The sequence below is a fragment of the Panthera leo genome, chromosome E2 (assembly GCF_018350215.1).
Source record: "Panthera leo isolate Ple1 chromosome E2, P.leo_Ple1_pat1.1, whole genome shotgun sequence".
NCBI classification, from domain to species: Eukaryota; Metazoa; Chordata; class Mammalia; order Carnivora; family Felidae; genus Panthera; species Panthera leo.
Genome location: NC_056693.1, coordinates 30743286 through 30768774, shown reverse-complemented (window position 1 = coordinate 30768774; position 25489 = coordinate 30743286). Strand labels below are relative to the sequence as shown.

The window sequence follows — 25489 nt, the reverse complement described above, 5'->3', positions numbered from 1 at the left end:
TTTTTAAAAACACTTTTGCCTGGGGTCTGCTCTGAGACATTCTGATTCTGAAGCCAGGAAATAGAAAACCAGGCATCTTGAATTTCTGAAAAGTTCCCAAGTGATTCTGATATGCACTTCTGACTGAGGATCACTGACTGATGAGGCTAAAAAACTAGGTTACCACTGAGGCACAGTCCCCAGTTCCAAAAAGAAAATCTTTCCTTTCCATTATATCCCTTGACCCACCCCTCCCTTAACTAGTTAACACTTTTGCTTCCCAGTACAAGGGAAGGCATTCTGTAGTCAAAGGAATGGGGGTAAGGCTGCTGTTCTCTTGGTAACAGATGATGGATATTACTGAGAGATAAATTAAGAAGAACAGAAAAGAGTTATTATAAAAATATGATCTATTCCATGAACAATTAATTTATTTCCTACTCTTACGTCATATCTCCACATTTTTCATGGCAGCCTTCCTCACTGTGATGCTAACTGAAAAGTGATCTGTGCCTGCCTTTCCATGTATAAATTCCCTCTTCGGTGAAGTAAGAAATTTCTGTGACCAAATTACATTTGAAAGAGGACAGGACAAAATATTTAATAAAATCATAATAGGTCTCATTGTGAATTTCTTTTGGTTGGCCCCAAAACTGGATTCACAGAATAATCTTATGTTTTAGAGTTGAAATAAACAATTTTAGGAATTAAAAGTAAAAAATTATTCAACATCACTCATCATCAGGGAAATACAAATGAAAACCACAATGAGATACCACCTCACACCTGCCAGAATGGCTAACATTAACAACTCAGGCAACAACAGATGTTGGTGAGGATGCAGAGAAAGAGGATCTCTCTTGCAGTACTGGTGCAAGTCGCACTACTGGTGGGAGTGAAAACTGCTACAGCCACTCTGGAAAGTGGTATGGAGGTTCCTCAAAAAATTAAAAATAGAACTACCCTATGACCCGGCAATTGCAGTACTAGGTATTTATCCAAGGGAGATAGGTATGCTGTTTCGAAGGGACACAGGCACCCCAATGGTTATAGCAGTACTATCAACAATAGCCAGAGTATGGAAAGAGCCCAAATGTCCATCAATGGATGAATGGATAAAGAAGATGTGGTACATACATACAATGGAGTATTACTTGGCAATCAAAAAGAACAAAATCTTGCCATTTGCAACTACGTGGGTGGAACTGGAGGGTATTATGCTAAGCGAAATTAGTCAGAGAAAGACAAATATCATATGACTTCACTCATATGAGGACTTTAAGACACAGAACAGATGAACATTAGGGAAGGGAAGCAAAAATAGTATAAAAACAGGGAGGGGGAAAAAGCAGGAGAGAGTCTTAAATATGGAGAACAAAGTGAGGGTTACTGGAGGGGTTGTGGGAGGGGGGATGGGCTAAATGGGTAAGGGGCATTAAGGAATCTACTCTTGAAATCATTGTTGCACTATATGCTAATGAATTTGGAGTAAATTATAAAAAGAAAATTTAAAAAGAAAAAGAAAATAAATCAAAGTAAAAAATTATAGAATTATTAGCAATAACACAACTTGCCAGAGCCTTCTAGAATTCTAGTTTCTGTATTAGAAAAGTCAGTAACCTGTTCAAGTTTTTTTAATTTTTTTTGACCAGGGAAGAGATTAGTACTGTCCCAGCCAAAAAAAACAAACAAACAAACAAAAAAACCCAACAACAACAACAACAAAAAAACAAACAAAAACCAATGTACTTAATTTATGTAGGCTTTTTACCAACATTCCATATAAAAGTTTCTTTAAAAATTTTTTTAGGGGCGCCTGGGTGGCTCGGTCGGTTAAGTGTCCGACTTCGGCTCAGGTCATGATCTCACGGTCTGTGAGTTCGAGCCCCGCGTCGGGCTCTGTGCTGACAGCTCAGAGCCTGGAGCCTGTTTCCAATTCTGTGTCTCCCTCTCTCTCTGCCCCTCCCCTGTTCATGCTCTGTCTCTCTCTGTCTCAAAAATAAATAAAAAAACGTTAAAAAAAAAAAATTAAAAAAAAATTTTTTTAAGTGTAAAAAAAAATTTTTTTTAATGTTTATTTATTTTTGAGGGAGATGGAGACAAAATGTGAACAGGGAGGGGCAGAGAGAGAGGGGGACACAGAATCCGAAGCAGGTTCCAGGCTCTGAGTTGCCAGCACAGAGCCCGATGCGGGGCTTGAATCCACAAACTGTGAGATCATGACCTGAGCCAAAGTAAGATGCTCAACCAACTGAGCCACCCAGGTGACCCTAAAAGGTTCTTTTAAAATAAAGCTATTATTGAAAGAGATGAACTATTTAGTTATAGAGAATTAACTGGTTTATAGAAAAGGAAAAGGTGAGTGTAATAAGGATTTTTTCCTTAATTTATACATACAGAGAATTAATAACTCCACCTAGAGCTGAAACGGATACATTTTTGAGAGAGAATGAGTGTGTGCGTGCGCACGCGCACGTGTGGGCAGAGGAGGGGCAGAGAGAGAGAGAAAAAGAGAGAACCGCAAGCAGGCTCTGCACCATCTGCACAGAGTCCGATGCGGGACTCCATCTCATCAACTGTGAGATCATGACCAAGCTGAAATCAAGAGTCTGACACTTAACTGACTGAGCCACCCAGGGGCCAGTGAAACTGATATTCCTGATGTATTTTTTATTGTTTATGTACTTATGTTAGAGAGAGAGGGAGAGCAAGTGGGGGAAGGAGAGAGAGAGAATCCCAAGCAGGCTCCACACTGCCAGCGCGAAGTCCATTACAGGGCTCCAACTCATGAACCCTGTAAGATCGTGATCTGAGCTGAAATCAAGAGTTGGACACTTAACTGATTGAGCCACCCAGGTGCCCCTATTCTTGATATTTTTATAAATGACCTGAGAGAAAAAGTAGTGGGACACTGTTAAATTCAGAGATAAGGTAGAAGCATTTGCAACTTTTCTGGAGGGAAATCTGAAGGCAATAGTCATCAGAATTATAAATGCACATATGCTCTGACCAAGTGATTACACTTCAGATTTGTCTTACAGACACTCGTACAAGGGCTCCGTGTTCAATGTTCGCATTGTTTATGACAGCCAAAAACTGGAATACCCAGTTTTTAGAGGAATAAATTAACATACATAAGATATTATGTAGCAATTTTTAAAATACAGTATTCACTGTGTGCCAAAAACGAAATTAAAAATGCAAAGACTACATAAAACCTGTTGAACAGAGAAGTGTTAAGATTTTATGAAGTTGTCTAAGACGCAGTTCTTACCAAATGTCTTGTGTCAGGCCTTGAAGCTTGTAACTGTTCAAACTCTTCTATTTTTGCAAGATCTACATCTTCTTTTAGTTCCCAAGTACTATCTTCATACGGTAATGAGCACCACTTTACTAAGTAGTAAATAACAGGCTGTAAAAAAAAATTTTTCATTTTACCATTTTGAAAAAGAGTAGCTAGAAACAGTTTCAATATACTCACCCTACATCCATAAAAACTAAGGAAACATTTTTCAGTGTTTTTAGGTCATTAATTTTTCAAGAACAGTAGGTTTTAACATTTGGCAAGTTTAGGTTTTTAATTTTTTTAACTAAATATTTACCTCACCAGTGTCTTTATCTTCACAAAAAGAGACTTCTAACACTCTGTCTACTTCAACGTAGTCTGGGTTAAATGGTTCCTCTTCCATCTATAATTAAAAAGTAACTTGATCGATATTTGACAAAGAAGTAGAAAGATAAAAGCATTACAAACACAATTTAACTAGCTATTTTCTATACAGCAAACGTAAGTTTGATTTCAATTAAATTTTCAATGAATGGGATACTTCCCTTTTAATTTCCAAAAGATACCTACGATGTTTGTCTATACTATGAATCAGCATGTTACATATAATAAAAGCAACCAAATAACACTAAAAAATAAGGTACCTTGGACGAGTAGCTTACTCTAGAAGACACGTTCCTTAAAATTTTCCATAAAGGGTCTCTGTACCTTTCTTTTGCCACTTTCCTCAGGTCTATGTGTTGGAGGCCAACCACCCCACCTGTAGGCCCATCTATCAGTTGTATCAAACATTCTTGATCTACTGATGATTCCTGGGCCCAGGACCCAATGACTTAAATGAATGAGGACTCTCTATCTGAGTGACCTCAAATTGCACTCATTTACTCTTCAACCTATGTGCGCTTCTTTCCTGCAGTTTCCTACTAGGCTAGTGATAACACAGCACTGCCCCCGCCTCCTTATTCCCAGTTACACAAGTCAGACATGGAGAAGTCAGCTCAGATTCTTTCTCTTTTTTAATCTCCCACATCTAATAAGTCATCAATTCTTATAGATTCTGCCTTTAATGACAGCTCAGATTGGTTCCTCCTTCCTCATTCTCCCTGCTTCGTCACTTCTTATGTGGACTCTGACAACCTCCTAACTAGTCCTCGACTACCTTCTTGCCTCCCTTTAATCCATTTTCACATTGACCCTCGGGTGATCTTTCTCAAATATAAATCTTACCCATGGCTCCCCTGCTTCAAATCCTTCAGTGACCCTCCCTTGTTTGGGGATCAGGCCCACATTGGTTTGTGCGGAATAAACAGGATCGTACCTTTTCCTCCAGCCTCACCTCCTACTGCTTGGCACAGCTGTACCCCAGATTTCATGCTCCCAAAGTACAAAAACACAGCCTTTTCAAACTCCATGTTATGGCACACCTCCATGTTTTTATACTCGTTCTTCTCCCTTCTGAATGGATTGTTGTTCCTTCTCTTGTCTGCCTGGCTGTTTCCTACTCATTCCTCAACGCCTTACTTTCAATAGCCCTTCTCAACTATCTCTGCTGCCTCTCCTCCTCTGCTTAACCTTTAAATACTGTAGTGCTCCATGGTTCTGTCTTTAATTCTCTTCACTGTCTCAAATCCTTCCTGAACAATGGTATCATCTCGGGATCTCTTGATAACAAAGACACTGCCCAACATCAGAATGGTAACGAGGTACTTTAAGACAATCTGCATAGTTCCAATTTATGTTGTACCTGAGTCAAGTGAGAAAAATTAGCCTTTGTGAAAAGTTAAAAGATTATTATTTCTAAAATCTTTAGCTCATTAGAAATTTCTGTATTAGAGTGAGGAGGTGAAAAAATTTTGACCTCCCAGCATCCATAAACTGAGGAGGTCATTAGAATCATCAAATTTTTAAAGTCGATTTTATAATTAGAAAGGAAGTAAGAGTAACTTCATGGTGCAAAAATCTGCCGGATACCACCATAATCTAGTGATTAAAGTTACCACCACCAGTAATGGGGCAAATAGGTATTGTGCACTTCCTGATATGATTTATTGAGAAGGCTACAGTATCATTTCTGTGGTGGTCTTTTACTTTAATTCCAGTGGAGTCAATACACAGAGTTACATTAGTTTCAGGTGTACAATATAGCAATGTTCTTTTAACATGACTTGAATCCCGAGGAAGCATCAGACGCCACCAAATTTACCACCTATACTCTTTTTTTTCTTTTTTTTTCTTTTTTTTTTTTTTTTGAGAGAGAGAGATAGCAAGCGAGCGAGCAAGGCAGGGAGAGGGGCAGAGGGAAGAAAAACAAGAATCCTAACTAAGCAGGCTCCACGCTCAGTGCAGAGTCCAATGCGGGGCTGGATCCCACAATCCTGGGATCATAACCTGAGCCGAAATCAAGATTCAGATGCTTAACTGACTGAGCCACTCAGGCGCCATTACCTATACTCTTAAAAATGTTCAAGTAATGAAAAACAAAGAAAGACCAATTAAAAGAGATATGACAACACAATTCAACATATGATGCTGGATTGGATTCTGGACCAGTTTAACAAACACGAAGACACATCTTTTGCTATAAAAATAGTGGAGCAGTTAGTGAAATATGAAAAAGGTTTGCAGATGGGTTAATATGACATCAATGTTAATTATATTATTATGTAACAGAATTCTTGAAAACTTAAATACTGATGTATTTGCAACTTGCTTTCAAATGGTTTAAGAAAAAAGGAATGTTCATGGGAGAGAGGCAGAGACTGAGGCAGAGACTGAGGCAGAGGGAGAACGAATGTGAATGAAAAGCAAACATGGTAAAATGTTAACATTTAGGGAATCGTGTTAAAATATATGTGGGAAAATAAAATGTACAGCATAGGGAATAGAGTCAATGGTGCTGTGATTGCTGTATGGTGACAGATGGCAGTTACACTTGCGGTGAGCACAGTGTAACATACAGACTAGTGGAATCACTATGTTGTACACCTGAAAGTAATATAACATTGTATGTCAACTATACTTCAAGTATAAAGATAGATATAGATACAGATATATACGCATGTGAATTCATTGTACTATTTTTACAACTTAAGATTTTCAAAATAGAAACTCTAAAAAAAATCTTCAAATTAAAAAGTTAAAAAAAAATTTAGATGAATCTAAAACTGCTCTAAAATAAGCCCATTAAAAGAAGAAAGAAAAAAAATTTAGAGCAGAAAAGGCCATCAACTAATAGGTGAGACCGTTCAAGTGAATTATTCCTATGATGTTTTTGTTCATACACACACCACCTGGCATAGAAAATATGCAACATATTTCATGTACTGAAAAATCTTAAATTTCCATTTATTTGCCACATTACCATTTCCATTACTTGAATAACTCTGCTGATAAAATTCTTTGAGACATTAACCCACTCATATTCAACTCTTAAGTACTGAAATACATGTGACTTTAAAAATACAAGAAAAAACTAAAAATAAAATAAAAATAGAAGAGTTATCTGCCACTCTGAATTATCAGTGCTCCTGCTGCAGCTAGTTTCCAAGCTACATTTGGGGAGAGAAAATTACTATATGAAGATGGCATTTGTATTCAAATATCAAACTTGGAAGCCTAAGAATTAAAATGAATAAGACTTAAATTGTTGATGAATAACACTAAATGTGTTCAGAGTTCAACACATAATAGTTTCATTTATTTCCTTTTCTTACGTCTGCAAAAAAATGTGCTCTTTGTGCTTGTCTCAGTTTGAATCGTTTGATTTTCTGCTGGATCCTTTTATCTTTCAAAAGCTGCTGTTCTGTGGCCCACTCACAGTGAAGATAGGAGCTAAAATGTTTATAAAAGCAATATATTAGAATGACAGAGAAAACCATGTTTTGTTTTGTTTTTTTTAGATTTATTTTTAATCATAGCATCCAATACAAAATATTCAACTTTATGAATAGGCAGCTCATCATTTCATTTAATGCCAACAGACTCCGTACAATTTCTAAAATAAAGCCACTGTGATCATTATATCCTAAGGAGACTGTAGTATAAACACGTGCAATTTGCCACACAAGACAGAATGGTAAACCAAGTCATCAGGGCAACGAGATGTGATTTATCAGTTACTTCTTCACTGTATTAGTTTTGTTATGATCAGAAAGCTAACTTATTTCAAAGCCAATGTAATTTTATTTAAAACACTTTCTGTCACATAAGTATAGGAAAAAGTGGAATAAAATCTGAAAAGTTCAACAACATAACAAGTAACGTCTATAATTTGTAAAAGAATATTTTATTCTTTCATTTTGATGTTAATAATTAGTGTTTTCTGGAAGAAAATCCCCTTAAACTTTTTTTTTTTTAATGTTTATTTGTTTTTGAGAGAGAGACACAGTGAGAGGGGAGGGGCAGAGAGAAAGGGAGACACAGAATCTGAAGCAGGCTCCAGGCTCCGAGCTGTCAGCCCAGAGCCTGGCATGGGTCTTGAACTCACGAACCGTGAGATCATGACCTGAGCCGAAGTTGGACGCCTAATCGACTGAGCCACCCAGGTGTCCCCAAATTCCCTTAAATTTTAACATAAAGGGTTTGCAGCCTTTTAAGTTCATGCATTAATTAAACACTTTAAAATGCAGATAAAATAAAAATAATTTAACTTAATATATTTAAATGTTAATTTATATTTAAATCAGTATTTTCTATTATTTTTCTATCTCAGATACTTACTAATTCTTGTATTTTACAAAAAATTCTTCTGTATCAATCATCACTCCAGGTGATACCTAAGGAAATAAAATCAACACTTAGGAGTGTAACACTCAGGCCACGTAAAGTGTGCAACGTAATGTGAGATTACTTACTTCCTTTTTTGTAATTCTAGAAGACAGGATTTTATCCACGATTGCAGCATCTTCTTCACTTGGATTCTCCTATGGGAGGGAAGAAAGAAAATACGACGTCACATTTTAAAAACTCCTTTAGTTGCTACTTTGTAGGTTTACGAACACACTAAAATTCAGCGGATGTTTATTGAGCATGCGTGCCGGGTGTGGTGTTAAATGTTAGGAATATAAAAATGGAAAAACATCACTGTTGTTACTGTCCTGGTCAGCACCTGCGTCTTCATCACCGGACACGTACTGTGCCTAATGGGCTCAGCATGATCATCAGCACTTCATGTAAATATTAACTCATTTAACCCTCACAAGTACACAACAAGGTAGGTACCATTATTGTCTCCACTGTACCAATCAGGAAGCTCAAGCACAGAGAACATAAGTGCTTGCCCAAGGTGTCAGATCACTCAGTTGGCAGGTGAGTGGCTGGGCCACAATCCAGACAAGGAAGGTGACAAGAACGCGCAGAGAGGAAGATGCACGCTCAGAGATACAGAGCGTGCACCCATATTCATAAGGCCAGAGGAGTCAGTGCTTGTGAAGAAGTGGCATGAGGTAAGGCCTCCCTCCCATCCCCCCGCCCCCCAAAAAAAAAAAAATCCACACAAAGGGCTCTGTGCACTGGGCTAAAAACACATCATTCTATTCTGTAAGACTTGGGGAGCTATTAGAGGAGGTTTCAGTAGAAAAGTACTATGATCAGGACTATAATTCAGAAATATTCTGCAAAAAGGATAGCATTTGGAGGAGTTTCAGAAATACATATGTAAGGGGTGAAAAACAAGGTGATAAACTGTATGAAGAAGCAAAGGAAGAAAACAGAAAGGATGAATCTCTAGGTTTCTGATCTGAATAATTAATGGTTCCTTTAACTACAATATGGAATCCAGGAGGAAAAGTTGGAGCAGATTTTAGGAGGAAAGATAATGAGAGTATTTTAAAGAATGTATGTTGACTTCAAATGATTTGTACTTATAATCCCAGATCTGTCTTACCACAAATAACTGTAAAGGCTGTTCACCAGGTAAAGGAGCTGAATTCTTTTTTATTTTCATAGAACCTTTGAGCTCTTCTTCAGATTGTTTCCCTTCTGCATCTTCCGCATATTTTTTTCTTTTAATTTGACGATTTGATCTTCTTTTCTGTAATGAACCATAAGGATCATATTTATATGACAGATTTTAAAGGAAAGACTTTAAAAATAATTACTCCTAGTGTGGCAATTTTGTACATTAAATTTTTGAAATTGTCTTCAACATCCATCTTTTCTCATTTTTCCTTTTAATTAAAGGAAGATTATAATTTTCCCTTTGCCACAGGCTCAGAATCTTGTTCTACTTCCTAACGTTTCAAATAACAAAGAATAGTCATACCATTATTACTTTTCTTTAGAAATTATTACAATTAAAAAAGATTTATTTAACCACTTCACACCTTGGGCAAAATATATTTTATTAGTAATACCTTTATTACCTGTCTTTAGAAACTATTGTTGAGAAGAGTAAAGACATGTTTTATTTAGCTATTTCACACTTTGGGCAACACACACTTTAAACTGTTAATACTTTTGCAGTTTTTGCTTCAAACCTAAAAAGTGCATCAGATGTATACTGGTTAAATAATTAATCGGGGACATAAAACTAGAACAAGATATTAAATAATTGTTACCACAAAACCCACAAACTTCTGTTTAAAACAGAATGAAATAATGTAAAATATTTTAAAAGAGATACACAAAATAATCAAGTAAATCTACCAAATAATTTAATGTATATGAAAGAGGAAGCTGTTTTTTACTGACTTTACTAGCTTCCCTTAAAAAATAAAAAACACTATCAAAAGCAGAAGTAAGCCTTTTGAAAAGTATTACATTTTAAAGTAATCTAAGTGATTTAAAATCAGGTATAATACACATGGCTTTACTTACCTCCCTACATATCTAATATTTGATCTTCCCCACTATAAAATCAAAATCTCAAATTGGCTTGAAAATTTCAAAGAACCTAGGTTTGCTTTTTTTTCCCACATCCCTAAAATCTCATGGGTGGAAGCATCTCAGCCAACTTTTCTATTGCTCAATATTTGGTAAATCTACCCCTTCTTCCTTCCTTTTTCTATGCCATTTTATATATTTAGTAACTCCCATGACATCCCCCCACATTATAACCAGCAAAATGACCTATGCATTTTCCTTTTGGTTTCCGCGAATATCCTCAATTTGGTAGGCCTTTCGTATTTCCATAGCCATTACAAAAATGCCTCAATCAGTGCAGCAGGCTGAGGACAAACTGCATTCAAAAAATTGCAGTGGCCTTTTACGTGCCTCTGCCTCTTTCTCGAGTTGTGGAATACTGAGAGAAAGAAAGGTACTAATATGGTGACTTAGGTTAGCCAAATACAGTAGATAACCTCATGACTCATGTAGGATGGGTACCATCTCTTGGCCATGAAGACATACACATTTTCAAAACTCAAGGTAACACTGTTGCTAATATGGGAGACAGGAAGGTGGCATATAAAAGTTGTAATAAAAGGAACTTCTAGAAACCCAAATTTTCCCACATCTTATTTTGAAAAAAAAATTACTATTACTTGAGGGAAAAATTCTATGGATCTCTAATCTAACACTAGGCTGAAGGAATATTTAGAGTTCTACTACAGGCATCATATAGCTCTGAATACTCAAGAATAGCTTAAATTAATAAACCAACAGTGACATTTATTATTCTAACAATAACATGTATTACCAATGTTATGTCTCATTGGGCACAAATCTTCTAGGTAGTGAAGTTTAAGAGTAATTCGATATACTTTTAGAAGATTCCATTTGATGTTTTCAGCATTAAAGTTTCCTTTCTGGTCACTTAGGTATCTATTAGTACTTTGAAATGCCTCATTTAGGTCTTTCGTAAATTGTAAATGAGTGGCCTGAAAGAATCCTTTGCACTAACAAAAGTGCACATTTAGATAATTCTTCACAAGATAACATGAGAGGCACGTATCGTAAGCTGCATACTCATCCTATGAAGACTTTATCAATCTAAAAGATGAATTAAAAAGTGTGAGTTATGTGATTATTGCTGGAATATTATAAGATTATTATAGATACTATAAGATTATAGCTGGAATCATTACAGTGGAATAAATTATATTCCACTAGAGAACACAGCTACACATCAGGCCAAGCCAAATGAGGTGCCACTCTCAACAAATTATCTTTCTCTGTCATGTAATATCTCTACTACTTTAAAAATACAAAAACTAATTTGGTGTGCACATTTTTGGCTAACGTGCTTTTGTCTGGCTTTATTTCTCTATAGTGTTTTGAAAGCACAATTTAAAATGGTGACAAATTCTTTTTTTGAATATTTTTCTAGGTTTTTCTTAGAGGCTTCAAAAGATCAAACTACAACACTTTACATAAGAGGTCAGAAACAGGCTTTTAAACAACACATCATTCCGATAACATGTCACTTGTGTCCTATAATAATCCTAACGTAATGTACTGTATGCGCTTTTAAAAATATTAAGTCTGCAAACATAGTCAGACTACTGAAGTACTCTATATGAAGATTAAGGGTAAAAAAATTAAATATCACATTTAGATTTTTATTCCACCTGACTCTAAACCTAAAACTTAAATTAGTTTTCACGCCTTCAAATCTTGAGAGTCCACTGTAAGTGAAAGCTACATGGCTCTTTCCATCATTCATATAATGGAACACTTAAATATATCAATAATATAGATTTATTATCATTTATCAGAAAATATTTCTTTCCTTCCCCATTTATATTTTTGTGTTAACGCAATGCAGCAACCTACAGCGAAAAGCACGGAAGAAATGCGCATGTTAACCTATTCTACCATTTCGTTGTTTGGCAATAACAATAGTGGAAAAATGGCCAGCAGTATCCTAGCAAAAATTCAACTGAATTTTCTCATGTTGAATAAGTTAACTGTAAGTTTGCCTAGGTTAAGGATAACATGTGAAGAAAAAGCCAGGCCATATAATATTAGGAGCTTCAGTCACTGCCCTTACCTCAACTCTTGCAGCAGCCCAGGAGCCTTGAGCCACTACTCTCCCATTGGATAAGAAGCTGCATAAGGAAGAAGAAAGGCCATTCAGGGGCTTTCTGGCCCCATAATTCAACAACTGCCACCACCCATACGGCCTAGAGTTGTACTTTAATTATTAGAGAGCAGAGGGTGGCCTGAATTATTATGACCTTCACTACATATAGACTTTTTAACTTCACAAGGTTATTTTGAATATCCACCTATTCAAAAAAAAAAAAAAAAAAAAAGGCAAAATGCACAGTATTCTTGTCCACATTAGGGGATTTTTAATAAAACTGGTTATCTTTTCTTTGACAGAAGCAGACCAACGGAATTATCTCTAGGAACGATTCAATCCACTTGCTCTATCATTCTATGTGATTCTAAAAATCAGTATCTCCATCATTAAGTTCACTCAAAAGCACTCCATAAGTACAGGATAATATCACTAGATATTTCTCCATACTAAAAGCCATCAGGGACTTTGGACTGTTACTTAACCTCTCTGGGCTTTGGTTTCATTATCTGAAAAATGAAGGGTTTAGAGAGGATATGTAGGTTCCCTCCCAGATCTAACGTTCTATGGCAATACTGCTAGAAGCACATTTTGCTGTCTTAAAGTTCTACCATGTAATACAATGTAGTTTTACTACTAAACTAAAGTAGAAATAACCATAAAGCAGTTTTATGCTATCTAAATAATTCTACCAGTGCTTCATTTCTCAGAAAAAATGTAATACTCACTTGAGGGTCTTCCTCTTTGAGTGTGTGCCGTGGCATCTGCTCTGTATCAGATATTTCATCTGAAGACTCATTCTTTCTTTTTTGTTTCTTACCCAACGTAATAATGAGTTTGCTGTTTCAAGAGGAAAGGAACCAACAGTAAGAACTCTTTTGCCTTATTTCTATTTTTGGTCATATTAAGATTGGCATGATAAACTTTTTTCCATTTTGTATCACATGAATGTTCAACCAAAGATAACTATCATGAAATCCATAATGACATTTTCAAGACAAGAACTGTATTCTAATGGAACAAACACAAGCCAATATTACAGTTAACATACTTCTAAGCATAGAAAGGCAGCCAAGTTTTAGCACTTGTTTCTCAGGCTCAAAATCATTTTTCATGGGAAAAATGTCAGGTGATAGAACTGTAGTTAATAATTAAAATAATCCATTTATTATCTTGTAGATTTGGAATGAGGGTTTTTTTCCCCCTTTCTACCTCTTACTGAATTCAAACTCCTCACTTCTCCCCTACTTAAAACACTTTAACAATGAATTGCTCTTTCATTATTTCATTTATGTTAAGGCCTATCTTAGCTGTACTGTATGTTCCTAAAAAGTTAAAAACTCTTCTTTTATATTTCCACAGTTTGCCTGTCTCTCTCATATGTATGTGTACATGTGTATATTAATATTTATACACACCCATTAAATACAAATGTTTAAAATGAAAATGTGTTTTCAACTTTTTTTCTTGATCAGAGGTATAGAAATTATAGAGCTCCCACATTTCCTTATTTTTCGTTCAACAGATAAGGGGGCATGATTTTAAAGCACCATACTAACCACAAATCATGCTAATTGCTTATCAGGGAAATTCTATTTTAGATATCCATATTTCAAAGAGAGAAAACTTCCCAAAATATTTTGAAGTGTGATATATCAGAAACAGAATTTTCTTCAACAATTATTTAACAACGTGGGGCAACTTGGAGGTTAAAAGCACACACTTTGAAATCATAGCATCAAAAATATTAAAACTGATTCCACCACTTACCTATCTGTAAGACACCTGGCAAATTACCTGATCTCTTTTAGCCTTAGTTTCCTTGCCTGGAAAATAGAGATATTCTAATAGCTACCTCTACTGTTGTTGAGCATTAAGTGGGATAATGCATATGAGCTCTTGGCAAAGTCCTGATACAGTAATTTCTGAACTAACCTCTAATTATTATATGCCAGGTGCTCCTAGGTTCTAGGATTTGAAGATAAAGTGGACAAAGTCCCCAACATTAAAGTGTCACTGTTAGAATATGAACACAGTTAAAAGGCAAAAGTGGAAGTTAGTGCCAGATGTAATGTGAACACCAAAGAAGAGGTGCTTATGTCTACTGAAGAATAAAGGAGGTACAGAGAAAAGGTAAAGTTTGAGATAGGAAACTAATGATAAAAGGGGGTTTGCTAGTGAAAGAAAGGGGAAGGTACATTCCAGGTAGGGGGTGATATTACAGAAGAATGAGAGAAATGTGCAGAGATAAGGGTGTGTCAGAAATACACAAAGTACTGGGGCACCTGGGTGGCTTAGCTGGGTAAGCATGGACTCTTGATTTTGGCTCAGGTCATGATCTCACGTTCTTGAGTTCAAGCCCTGGTGTCTGCTGTCAGCACGGAGCCCACTTTGGATCCTCTGTCCCCCTCTCTCTCTACCCCTTCCCTGCTCGTGCTCTCTCAAAAATAAAATAAACGCTTAAAAAAAAAGAAATATACAAAGTAGTGCGGGAGGAGGAAATGGAGAGATGGTCATCTAGACAGAGTGAACAGAAGATCCTTGTATGACATGTAAGGAGTTAATATTTTAGTTTAAGGCTAGATTTTAAGCTCCACAGGGTGGGAATTGAAACAATCTAAATCTGTCTTGTTCACCACTGACAACAAATGGCTCTGAGATACTCTGAATAAATGAAAACAACCAAATAATAAACCAATTGGGAGATATGAGAATTTTACACCAATAAGTTCTAGGGATTTAATAATATAGCATGGTGATGTTAGTTAAATACAATACTGCATTGTCTATTTGAAAACTGCTAAGAGAGTGAATCTTAAAAGTTCTCGTCGTGAGGAAAAAAACTGTCACTAGTGAGGGGATGGGTATTAGCTACACTTAATTGTGGTAACAGTTTTGTAATGTGTACATATGCCAAATCATTATGTTGTACACCTTAAACGAATATAATGCTATATGTCAATTATATCTCAATAAAATTGGTGGCAAAAGGAATTTCCAACAAGAGAGCAATGCAACTCAAAGAAGTAAAATGCAAGGCAGGGAAAGGAGCAATCAGGCAAATGACAACTAAAGCGAGAGATGGTGAGAGCAACGGGGTCAATGACTGGTTGCCCACATGTGAGGCAAGAAAATTCTAGGAAGAGTTATTCCCAGATTACTCTTGTATTGTACTGCATGATTACCACCTTCAACAGGAGAAGGATGACTCTGACTTGGTATGTCACCTGCACTCTTCTGATGACGTGGAGAAAGCAGACAAGAGGTACAAACACAGCTTATGTTGGAAGCAGGAAATCAGAGAAAGTCCAAAAAGATATTCTGAAACAGTAAGAAGGAACTAGCCGTGTTTGTACTTCATTCCTTCTCACTACTTTCACTGGTCATGTGTTCCCCTGTCTGGTGCCGTTTCCTTATGTTGGTTTACCTCCTAAAATACAACTCTCCCTTGAGGTCATGTCTACGATTAGATACCACATGATCCTGTTCTTCCTCCCTCTCATCCACACTTCCTAAAAAAGTTGTCTACACGGTCGGTTTCATTTTCATTCCTCAACCGGCCATTATCTGAACTCTTGGAACTACTTTTCATTTTCAAAGCTTCCACTTATCTAGCAGAGGCAGCCTCTGCTGACTTTTGCACGCATTCTCTCATTTGATGTTCGTATGATTCCAAGGGGCAAATACCAGCATCTTATAAAAGGAAATGGAGGCTTAGCGAAGTTAAAGAACTTGTTCCAAGTCTCACCTATAGTAAGAATAGAGATAAACATTAAGTAGGCCTCATTCTAAAGCTTGAACTCCTAATGTCTGAGGCCACAAAGGACCTTTGTAATGCCAAACCCAAAGGGAATTTTTAACGCTTTACTACCAACGCATAACGAATCAGTTTTTCCTTTTCTATACCCTTGGCCATGGGACACAATACTCTCCTGGTTCTTGCTAAACTTCCTTGGCTCCTCTTCCTCCATCTATTCTTACTATTGGTAGTTTTCAGCATGATTCAGTCCTCGACAACCCTTTTCTATCCATCCTGTAAACCTTGTTGTTTCTCAAATTAGGGTCTTCAGCCTTCTTTTCTATCGACAGTCCCTGAGAGATGAAATCTATTCATAAAACCAGCTGTTACTTAGACATGTCCACATGGATATCCCACTGATATCACAATCTCAAAATGCTCCAAATGCAACCCCTTTCCCCAAACCTAATAGTCTACTAATAATAAAGTTAAGTTCAGAAAAGTGCACGCATCAAAAGAGAACAGCTTCATGAATTTTCTCAAATGAACACAAATGTGTAACCAGCTTCTAGATCAAGAAACAAGACATTATTGGGGCACCTGGGTGACTCAATCAGTTGTGTCCAACTTTGGCTCAGGTCATGATCTCACAGTTTGTGGATTTGAGCCCCGTGTTGGGGTCTGTGCTGACAGTGTGGAGCCTGGAGCCGGCTTCGGATTCGGATTCTGTGTCTCCCTCTCTCTCTGCCCCTCCTCCACTCATTCTCATTCTTATTCTCATTCTCATTCTCTCTCTCTCTCTCCCTCTCAAAAATGAATAAACATTAGGGGCGCCTGGGTGGTTCAGTCAGTTAAATATCTGACTACAGCTCAGGTCATGATCTCCTGGTTCATGAGTTCGAGCCCCGCATCAGGCTCCGGGCCGTGGAGCCTGCTTCAGATTCTGTGTCTCCCTCTCTCTCTGCCCCTCCCCCGCTCACAGGCTGTCTCTCTTAAAAATAAATAAACATTAAGAAAGAAAAAAGAAACAAGACATCATTAGTTTCCCAGAAGTCTCCTCTAGCGCCTCCTCGTCCAGTAAAAATCTCCTCCAAAGGGTGAGCATGTTGTTCTTTGTGGTTACACAATACAACCTAAGGCAGTTGAGCAGCCCATCTTCAGTGGCAAAGTCAGGGATAACTAAGTAAAATCAGGTAGCAGAAATATATGTTTGATGCACTCCCCCATTTGCTATCCATCTCCAAACCTAAATGCATATTTCAGACTAGTTTGTAGATGAGACCAAAACTAGTAAAAAGGACACTTTAGCTACTTAAATAACAATTTCCTATGAAATGCAAACTAAGGCCTGTTAATACCCTTCAATATATTGCATAAAAAGGCATTTTCTCAATGTTGGGTAAGCTAACTGAATTATGTGAAATGCATCTTCTGATACAGGTTGCTTAAAAACTCAAATCTATAAGGTTGCTTAAAAACCCAAACCCCAAAAGTAAAAAATTCAATGAAATCAAAAGCAGAGATACTTAAATATTTTGTATTTATGAATTACTATGAAGAGGTTACACTGTTCCTTTGTGGCGGTGTAACGTAATGAAATGAAATCTCTCTCAGGACAGTGTACCAGGCTGCTTAAACATTAGTTTATAGATAAGTATTGCCTAAATCTCTAGAAAAGAAATACTAATAACTGCTACCAGATCAACTTTAGACATCCACCCTTTTTTGGCTGAGAAGGGTAAGTCAGATAAAAATATTTTCCATAATAACTTAGATAAGCCTTCATTATATTAATTATTTGAAAAACGTTCTTAAAAAATTTTTTTTTAACATCTATTCATTTTTGAGAGACAGAGAGGGACAGACTGTGAGTGGGGGAGGGGCAGAGAGAGGGAGACAGAATCCAAAGCAGGCTCCAGGCTCCGAGCTCTCAGCACAGAGCATGACATAGGGCTCGAACCCCGAACCGTGAGATCATAATCTGAGCTGAAGTTGGACACTTAACAAACTGAGCCACTCAGGTGCCCCTACTTGAAACATATTCTTCAAAACAAAACAGTGCCTTTTAAATTTTATTTTCTGTATATTCTGTATTTTCTTCCAATGTTGTTCTATAGGCCTGGTACAGGTATCTTTTTCCACGAACTCATTAGCCATTCTTAATCCAGGAAAAACTCTTTTTTTAAATCCTAACTTTGTAACAGATATTTCAAATATAGTAGTTTTCCACATAAACCTTTCAAAGTTCTAAATATCTACACATGACCTTTCTGTTCAAAAACGGTGCATTTCCATGGTAGGAGACAAGTTGATTCTAAAACATTAAGTCATGTTTGACTGACATATTTCTGAGTAAAATATAGATATATTTTAAGATTTAAAAACTAGGGTTACTTACACAGAACACTGATTCTTGGAAACAATGAAGTCATATTGGTTTATTATAAAGTTCTAAAACAGTTATATAGGTGATACTACAAAGGGGAACAAAAATTAGGTTGGTATTGATGAGTAACTCCTAAATGTGTGAGGCAGCCTTCATTGGAAGGCTGTCTGTTAAAAATAAAGACTCCTAATCAGAAAACCTCAGACAAACTCAAACGGAGAGACATTCTACAAAATCACTGGCCTAGTAAGCTTTACAACCAAAAACACCATAAAAGACAAAGGCTGAGGACTGTCCTGAATTGGAGGTGGTGTAAGGGGGGATGACAACACAATGAAATGTAGATTCCTGGCTAAAAAAATGGAACAACTGACAAAATTTACATGAGGTCTCTAAGTTAATAGAATCGTGTCAGTGTGTGTGTGTGTGTGTGTGTGTGTGTGTGTGTGTGTGTGTGTGTGTGTTTTCTTTGACAACAGTGCTTTGGTTATATAAGATGTTAACCTTTGAGGAAGCTGGGTGAAGAGTCTAAAGGAACTCTGACCTATTTCTGCAAGTCTGAGATTAGTTCAAAATAAAGAGTTAAAAAAAAAATGACTGATTTGTTGGTCCCAACCCTATGATTCTGATCTAATAAAGTGGGACTCCAATCGGACTTCTAAAAAATTCCTGAAGAGATTCTGATGTTCCACTAGGTTTGGGAACCACTGGTTCAGAGTTATTGTCATTGAAAACTCTATGAACAAGTATTCAGGATAATAAAACTATTGTATATTCATAGAGCACTTAAAATACCAAAGTGCTTTCGCCTACAATATCTCAGTTGATCCTGAGAAAAATTCTGACATAGATAAGGTACTGGTCTATGATACTAATAGGGAAACTTCAGCACCAGAAGGTGAAATAAACTGCCCAAGTCATAAGTTTAGTAAAAGACAATAAAGGTCTCTTTAGTCCTGGTCTACTTTTTAAGAACACATCTTACTGATTTTAAAATAAAATGACATTACACTTCAACCAGTCAATAGATACTTAATATCAATAAATATACATACATAGTTTAATGGATACAGAGAAATATGAAACTATTACTGTCATTTTGTAATTATGGTTAAAATTTATCCGATTTTCAAACAACCAGAAATCTCTACTGCATGTATAATAACAAATGATTCCCATAAATATTATGTGAGGGAAATCAGATGATCCAAAAGTAGAAAAAATAAAATGAAATCAGACAAGTAAAATACCCAATCACGGATCAGAGTCTACTGTATGAATTCTAAAATAAGATTTCATTATAAATGAAACTAAAATTTCATTATAGACACATTCTTCAAATAAACTGACAGTTTGCTATTCTTAGAAATATCACCAAAGTAAAGTGCCAAATACAGAATATATTAATAATAAAGGCTTTTCACAAGCTTTTTTTTTAATTTTTCATTAAAGGAATCTGTTATCAATGTTAGCAAATTGCAGCAACAGATATTCAGGCAAGTGAAAGAACTAAATATCAAAACATTGCTTGTTTCAGACAGCAAAGGGCAATTTCAAACTAAGTATAAATTTGAAATGTTAATTCATTTGATAAGTATAGGCACTACAAAACCTCAGTGTTTATACTTGACATCTATATTTGATTTTCAGATGTAATTTATGCACTCATCTGAATCCTGCCCACATGTTTATTAGTAGAGGCTGGTAACAAGTTGCATTCTACACAGTGTCAATCTGTAATTGCCCCCTGCTGATTCTCTCTGCAATAATTGGACAAACAATGAATCTTCCCCAATTAGTCCATTTGTTGTAATTAATGCATCCAATTCATCATAAGTGAAGGAAAGAAGCAAAAATACTATTTCACATTACAATGTTGAAAGGCAGTGTGACTATTTTGAAAGTCATAAAATATAAACTTTTTTTTTTAAGAAACACTTAATCTGGTGAAATTTCTCCAATTTAGGATCAATGCAAGACTCCAGCTTAAACTCCTTTGGGAAAACTAAGTTTTAAAAGGATTCTTTATTTTAGTTAATCCTTTAATTTGTGAAAGTAACATTGTATTGTATGCTCTTGGTTAATTTGGGACTATAAAAGACTTCGTGTTTAAGGACAGAAAGGATTTTTTTTTTTTAATTGAATTCACTGAATTGTTTCATATACTTAGGATATAAGTATTAGCTAAATATTAATCATAGTCCACATATGTACCAGCATAGTTTCTTATTCTTAAAAAATACTTTGCTTTTAAGAAAGAAAAGGCAGGCGCCTGGGTGGCTCAGTTGGTTAAGCATCGGACTCATGATTTTGGCTCATGTCATGAGCTCATGGTTCATGAGATGAAGCCCCCCATGTCCAGCTCTGCACTGACAGCATGGAGCCTGTTTGGAATTCTCTCTCTCTCTCTCTCTCTCTCTCTCTCTCTCTCTCTCTCTCTCCTCCCCTCCCCCACTCACATGAACTCACTCTGCCTCTCAAAATAAATAAACTTAAAAAAAAAAAGAAAATGGTGTTTATGCTAAAAAAAACATTGACAGAGTAGGAGCATTAAATCAAAAGCTTTACTTTAGTTGTTCTAAGATACATATTAACATCTATTGATTCCCACATCTAATACATTCCCACATATTAACATCTATTGAAATCGATTCATTTAATAATCAAATATATGCCATAGTTTTAACTTGCAATATTTTTTTTCTTTCTTACACATAAATTATTGGTGTGTCTTATTAATCAATGACATCTTAGATTCAATGAAATACATACAACACATTGTTTGGTAAGAACAGACCTTAGTAAGGTCTTACATTTTACATAAAGGTATACTTCTTAAAAATGGAACTGTAAATCTTCATTAAATTCATGATAACAAATAATGTATACTGTATCAATTCTTTCTGCAGATGAATGTTTCAGATTTTCACTGAGTTTAGGTTTAGATCTAAACAGTGAAATCAACAAAACATTTTACCTGCTTGGCGTTTAAAAACTATAGAATTTCTATAGACTACTAATGGTATATGATTAATAATAAAAATACATAATAAATGTACACCATACATTTTTCAAAGTTTCATATGCCTAAAAATAATTAATTAATACATTTATATTTTATCCAAACATATCAAATTGTTACTATTTTGAATAAATTCAATCAGGGTCTTGTCACTTTATTAATAACATGGACTATAAAGTGATAATTCTCAATTTCTGATGATTCATTGTATTTTTCCCTCAGATTTTGTTTGTTCATTTTTTCCTCTATATATTTTGTTATTTAGATATAAATACATCTCTATAGACATGCATATGGACAAACTTACATTTAGTTTTGTTTAAAAAACACATACATACATATATGTGTGTATATATATATATATATATATATATATATATGATATTAGGTAATTAATAAATGTTATTTTCCCCCTTCCTTCTTGGAATTTCAAACTATAGCAAAAAAGGGCACAATATAATTTCAGAATTTAATTATGTTCATTTTCCTTTATAACATGACATCCTTAATTTCTACTTGAATATTTAGATGTTTTCTGCTTTAACTAAAGAGAAAGGCTACTTCTAGCACCTAACATCTAGCATACAGAAAGAATAACTATGGACGGCACAAAAAAGAAGACAGAAAGTTTAATCATGAAGGACTACTACTGATTAAAACTATGGGGCCACAAACATTGTTAAGTATCAAAATCATTCTACCTATATCAGTCCAATAATCTGTAATCTGTAATATAAAGAAGTATCCTAATTGGCAACACATAAACATAATTTAAATGTCAAAACTACAAACCACAAATTTAAAAATGCTTCAATCAAATCATGTGATATTCCTTTTAAATTTTTTAAAAAGTTATTTCAGAGAGAGAGAGAGTGAGCAAGCACAGTAGGGGAGCAGAACAAGAAAGAGAGAGAGAGAGAGAGAGAGAGAGAGAGAGAGAGAGAGAGAGAGAGAGAGAGAGAGAATATCCTAAGCAGGCTCCATGCTCAGGGCAGAGCCTGTCATGGGGCTTGATCCCGTGACCCTGAGATCATGACCTGAGCCGAAATCAAGAGTCAGATGCTCAACTGACTGAGCCACCCAGGTGCCCCAAATCATGTGATATTCTACCACACAATCTCAAATCACAAATAGAGCCGTAAGAAAATTCTACTTGAAGGCTTAGAATGGATTTATTTTATAATTTAACTTTCTACTGTTACTAAGCCATTAGTTATATTCCTGTGGTTTCAGTGAAGGACTAGTTTGCCATTTCTGTTTTTGATTTAACAAATCAAATTCATCCATTTGGTGCCATTTGATACTTAACCTTTCACTCATTTATCCATTCGACAAAATTCATTCTATTCCATTCATGGAGCATCTATTATGTGCCTACTATTACTAAAAAAAATCTGATATTCTACATGAAAGGGAGCTTGTTAGAACCTGACTGCCAAGATCATGAACAACATTAAAATAGAAAAAGGTTGTTTCCTGCCCTACCTCACTCTTTATTTCACACCTGCCATTTCCATTTCAACTCACACCCTTCCCCATAATAGTGTGGGCAACCTTTCAAACTCCAAGCATATTTCAAACAAAATTTACCCCTCCTAAATGCTACTCTAGCTACTTGATAAGCAGAAGAAGCATGCTCATATGAAACAGTCATTAGTAACCTATTACCCCTCTTAAAAATTAGCAACTGCTTTTGTTTGTCCATTTGATTTTTTTTTAAGTATATGTGCTACTAGATTGAGCACTCTCTGCTCGATTTTTTAACTGGTCTCATTTAACTGGTCTCAGAGCCTTAATAGAGAATCTAGGCAGGTGAGTGAAAGTTTAGGCTTGAAAGAAGGGGCGTGGCTCATGGCCACAGCCTTCTCCCTAAATAGCTACGTGCTATTTATGCTTTCAGAAAACAATAATGGCTAACATTTATTAAATTCCAGGTACTGCTCCATATGCTTTAAATGTTATTAAATTATTTCATTCTCAAAATAACACAATGAGGCAAATACTATCATTATCCCCTTTTCACACAAGAGGAAACTAAAGCTTGAGAAGTTCAGTATCTGTCCAGGGTCACACTGCTTATAGGTGACAAAACGGGAATTTGTACAAATGTTCCTGGCTCCAAAGTCAAAGAACTTAATCAAATTTGCCCACTGTGCACCAGCCTAACTCACAGAGGTGTGAAGATTAAATGAGACTCTACAAAAGTGCTCTGAAAAGGATACTTTTTTCCTTGTATTAAAAAATTCATCGACAAAAGTAGCAGAAATAATAAAAAGGTTTCAAGCACACTAGCAAGCAAGCAGAAGCAAAACAATGACACGCATGGGTTAAATAAACACCAATTCTGATTATATATCAACCATAACTTACTGTTTACAAATTTAGTTACTCTTAAAGTTTCTATTTCACACTGCTGGTGGTTAAGCTCCAGCACACATTCCCTTCAACTTCATCTGATATCTATCATTTGATATTAGCAACAGCTAATTTTCTCAAACTAATAGAAAAATAAAACTTTTTCAAGCAAATGTTTAATATATCATGAAATACTGTTAATTAAAATTCTGCAACTAAACTACTTAAATGATGACTTCACCAGAAATTAAAAACTTGGCAAATTCAAAATTTAAATAGCAGCTTACTGGAAAGCACAGTAGTGAAAATATTTCAGCTGACTAGAACAGGTAAGCTTCCATTTTACTTACTTGGCTGCAACTTATAAATTCCTCTATCAAAAGGATGTTCTTATATTCTCAACAAGTTTTTCTCTAGTAACTCCTCAGTGTCTTGCCACGTACTTATCTTTTCAGTACAATTCTCACCTATTTTCTCAAGAATGCTATCTCTAAAAACAATTACTAAATTGATCAATGCTGTGCAGTATTAAAATCATTTAATAATCTATTTCTAACAAAAATATAAATACCCCAGGATAAGTCAAGCATTCTACTGTGATATGTTACTACTCCCTACCACATTACATTTTCCAAAAATCCATGTTTCTCTATTATAATTATTTCCTAATGTCCCCTTATGTACATTGCTTTTCTTGAACCAGATTTACTTCTTGTATCTTTTGCCTCTAAAAGATACTATTCCCTCCTAAATTTAAAGTTACTGTAACTTTTGAAGTTTCTTTACCAGTTTCTCTTGGTTTGTGCATTATTTTTTGAATGCACTTCCAAATAGTACACCACTTTGCCTATGTATCTGTTTAAGTTAAAACTGAAAAACTTTAATTATACTAACTCTTAATGCATTGAACGATTAAATACAGGGTTTCCTATTTAAAACTAGACAGAATATTGGAAAAATCAGCTGCTTTCATGCCCAAACCACTAAATATAAAAGGAGTAAATATTTAACTTTCAAATTTCATTTTAGCTGTCTGCAAATAAAATGCAAAATCACAAATATTAATCACTGCTCCATTACGGCAAGAGAGCCCATGTTATTTAATGGTTGGGATGGAAAGGCATCAAGCCATAACAATATAATTCAGTTTGGTGACAGCATTTAAAATGCTGAGAATCAATGTCTTCCAAATTTTTGTCACTTCTCGGTATCTATACAGTGTATCAGTAATTTCTTACGCAAATGAAGATTTTCATAATAAACAAATTCTTTACTGTGTACTCTTTTGTGTGGAAAAAAAGAAAACAGGTTGAACACCTTATCTAAAATTTCACATAAAGCCTTCAAAAATGACCAAATGTTTCTGCAAAAATAACTCTAAACTGTTGGCCCTGGGTTATTTTTACCCTTGCATGCAAAAACTTGCGTATAATACATATATTAACATTTATTACATTTTATTTTTGAAAATGTATTAGATAAGTCATCAGATAAAAACACTGAGCATTAATGTACCCTCCTAGAGCAATTCCTTGTCCTTATAATTCTCTTGGAGCATTAATCCTCACCTGGCCTCTTTATTACATAAAGTAAATCAGAGAGAAAGTGAGGGAGTAAACCAGGGAGAGCTGAACACTGCTCATCGTTGATTTACGTGGTCTTGGTTTTCCTGCTATTCCATTTAGTCCAAAGTTGTGGGTTTTTGAGAAAATACTGTATTTCACGTTTCCAATCTATAAGGTGCCCAATGAAGTACAACC

The 25489-nt window shown here is 35.5% G+C and overlaps 1 protein-coding gene across 12 annotated transcripts in view; it reads right to left on the bottom strand.

Annotated features, from left to right (window-relative positions):
• The window catches only part of CHD9 (chromodomain helicase DNA binding protein 9), a 233048-nt gene that overhangs the window by 82313 nt on the left and 125246 nt on the right, over positions 1-25489 (bottom strand). For 11 of the 12 annotated variants that reach the window (XM_042920638.1, XM_042920644.1, XM_042920637.1 and 8 more), the window contains 7 exons: positions 12956-13067; positions 9150-9296; positions 8119-8187; positions 7985-8040; positions 6979-7096; positions 3582-3668; positions 3254-3391 (listed from right to left, as the gene is read on the bottom strand). In XM_042920638.1, coding sequence (XP_042776572.1) covers positions 3254-3391; positions 3582-3668; positions 6979-7096; positions 7985-8040; positions 8119-8187; positions 9150-9296; positions 12956-13067 — 727 coding nt within the window. Of the gene's footprint in view, positions 1-3253; positions 3392-3581; positions 3669-6978; positions 7097-7984; positions 8041-8118; positions 8188-9149; positions 9297-12194; positions 12267-12955; positions 13068-25489 lie in introns of those variants that run through there. The other variant, XM_042920651.1, reaches the window with a different exon arrangement.